The sequence below is a fragment of the Trachymyrmex cornetzi genome, unplaced genomic scaffold (assembly GCF_001594075.2).
Source record: "Trachymyrmex cornetzi isolate Tcor2-1 unplaced genomic scaffold, Tcor1.1 scaffold1846, whole genome shotgun sequence".
NCBI lineage: Eukaryota > Metazoa > Arthropoda > Insecta > Hymenoptera > Formicidae > Trachymyrmex > Trachymyrmex cornetzi.
Window position 1 is genome coordinate 36,828 of NW_017296469.1, and position 1,596 is coordinate 38,423.

At 36.4% G+C, this 1,596-nt stretch overlaps 1 protein-coding gene across 1 annotated transcript; it reads left to right on the forward strand.

The window, feature by feature from the left end:
* The first annotated feature begins 6 nt into the window (after window positions 1-6).
* On the forward strand, window positions 7-976 carry LOC108759432 (uncharacterized). The gene has a single exon (XM_018504882.1). It carries the CDS (start codon window positions 313-315, stop codon window positions 688-690), a length of 378 nt encoding a protein of 125 aa, XP_018360384.1. The 5' UTR covers window positions 7-312; the 3' UTR covers window positions 691-976.
* Window positions 977-1,596: the final 620 nt, after the last annotated feature.

A 1,596-nucleotide genomic window follows, 5' to 3' on the forward strand; every position in this document is an offset into this window, starting at 1 on the left:
TGTCTTGAAACATCCATAGTTTCCAACGACTTTCATTGGAAATGTTATTAATTGCTCTCCGAATTAAATTACGCGCAGCTTTTTCTTTAACTGCATACTTATGTTCGCGGTTCGCGCGTCGCACAATGCCGAGTGTCAGATAAAATATAGCGATAAGTATCATGTGTACGATGATTTTCTCTTCTCCATTAACGAGAAGGATCATTATTATTAGATCCACTTTGGAATCAAAACTGTAAAAGAAACCGAATGACGATGCAATGAGAGGGGGATATACTATATGTATTTAGGTATATTTATTATTCCTTGGAAATGACATTGCCATCGATGCAGAGAAGCTTGTTGGGCTTAACAGTGCTGACGATCGTCGGCCTAACGACTTTCCTGCTGAGCAAGAAACTCACACTGGAGACGCGCAAGCGAGATGGCCTGCTCCTCGACATGATCGCTAACATTAGCGGTCACTTGGATCGACTTGACAGCAGCTTCGATGACATCGCCGCGCAGACGGGAATTGCGCGGAATCGCTTGTTACGACTGGTTGCGCTTCATCGAGAAAATCTCTTGGCATGTGCGTTACTCGGCGAGAAATGGAGACAAAAGCAAATGCTCAGTATCGGAAAACCGATCACGATGGCGAAGAGGAGAAAACGACGCCGACGGTTCATCGTATTGCACTATCATCGATAATCAATATTCGAAAGGTTTTTATCAGACGTGTAAGAAAATACAGCAGCTAGATATAATTAGATCAACATGTACATATATATCGCCAAATTACCTATGTTATTATATTTAATCTACTCAATGTTTAGGAATGTTTTTTCTTTCTGTACTGATACTTTGTCAATTTTGCGAGTCTCATTATACATTTTTATTTTTCTCGAGATATCAAGAAATATGTGTACGTTTCAATGTAAACGTTTCAATGTTTTTTTTATATAATTCAAGACACGCGCTTTTCAACTATTAATATATAATACATTCTGGCCCGTATTCAGAACGCACTTTTATCTCTGAAATTGTATAATATGCGTGACGTAAAGTATAGTATGTTAGCATGCTAACATCGTTGTAAGCGCGTTCTGAATACGGGCCTCTGTCTCCCATTTAATTGAATAGCCAAGTTGCTCATTTACTCTCAACTTATAATTGATTAATGATTAAAATAAATCCAATCGTATTGTACTGTAGTAGATAAGTAAAAACGACGAATTAATTAATTCGTATTTGGTAATTAAGACAATCATCCGTTCGCGTGAGCGAATCGAATTTCTATTGCGAAAATACCCGTATAGCGTGAAACATATCGTAATGTTAGATAATAGAGTTTATTTTTAGTGAATAGATACGACGAGTCGATCAATCAACTTATATGATAAACCAGATGTTCAAGGTGGGGGCCAATTAACAAATCCGCGATTGCACCTATGCAAGAAGACTTATGAGACGAGCAGTGACTGTTCTTTCAGATTTCAAAATATTAAGATAGATTCTAAATAAACAATAAAAACGGTTTATTTATTAGCCACGTATTGAGGACAAGATTCTAAATATATATATATATATATATATATATATATATATATATAACAC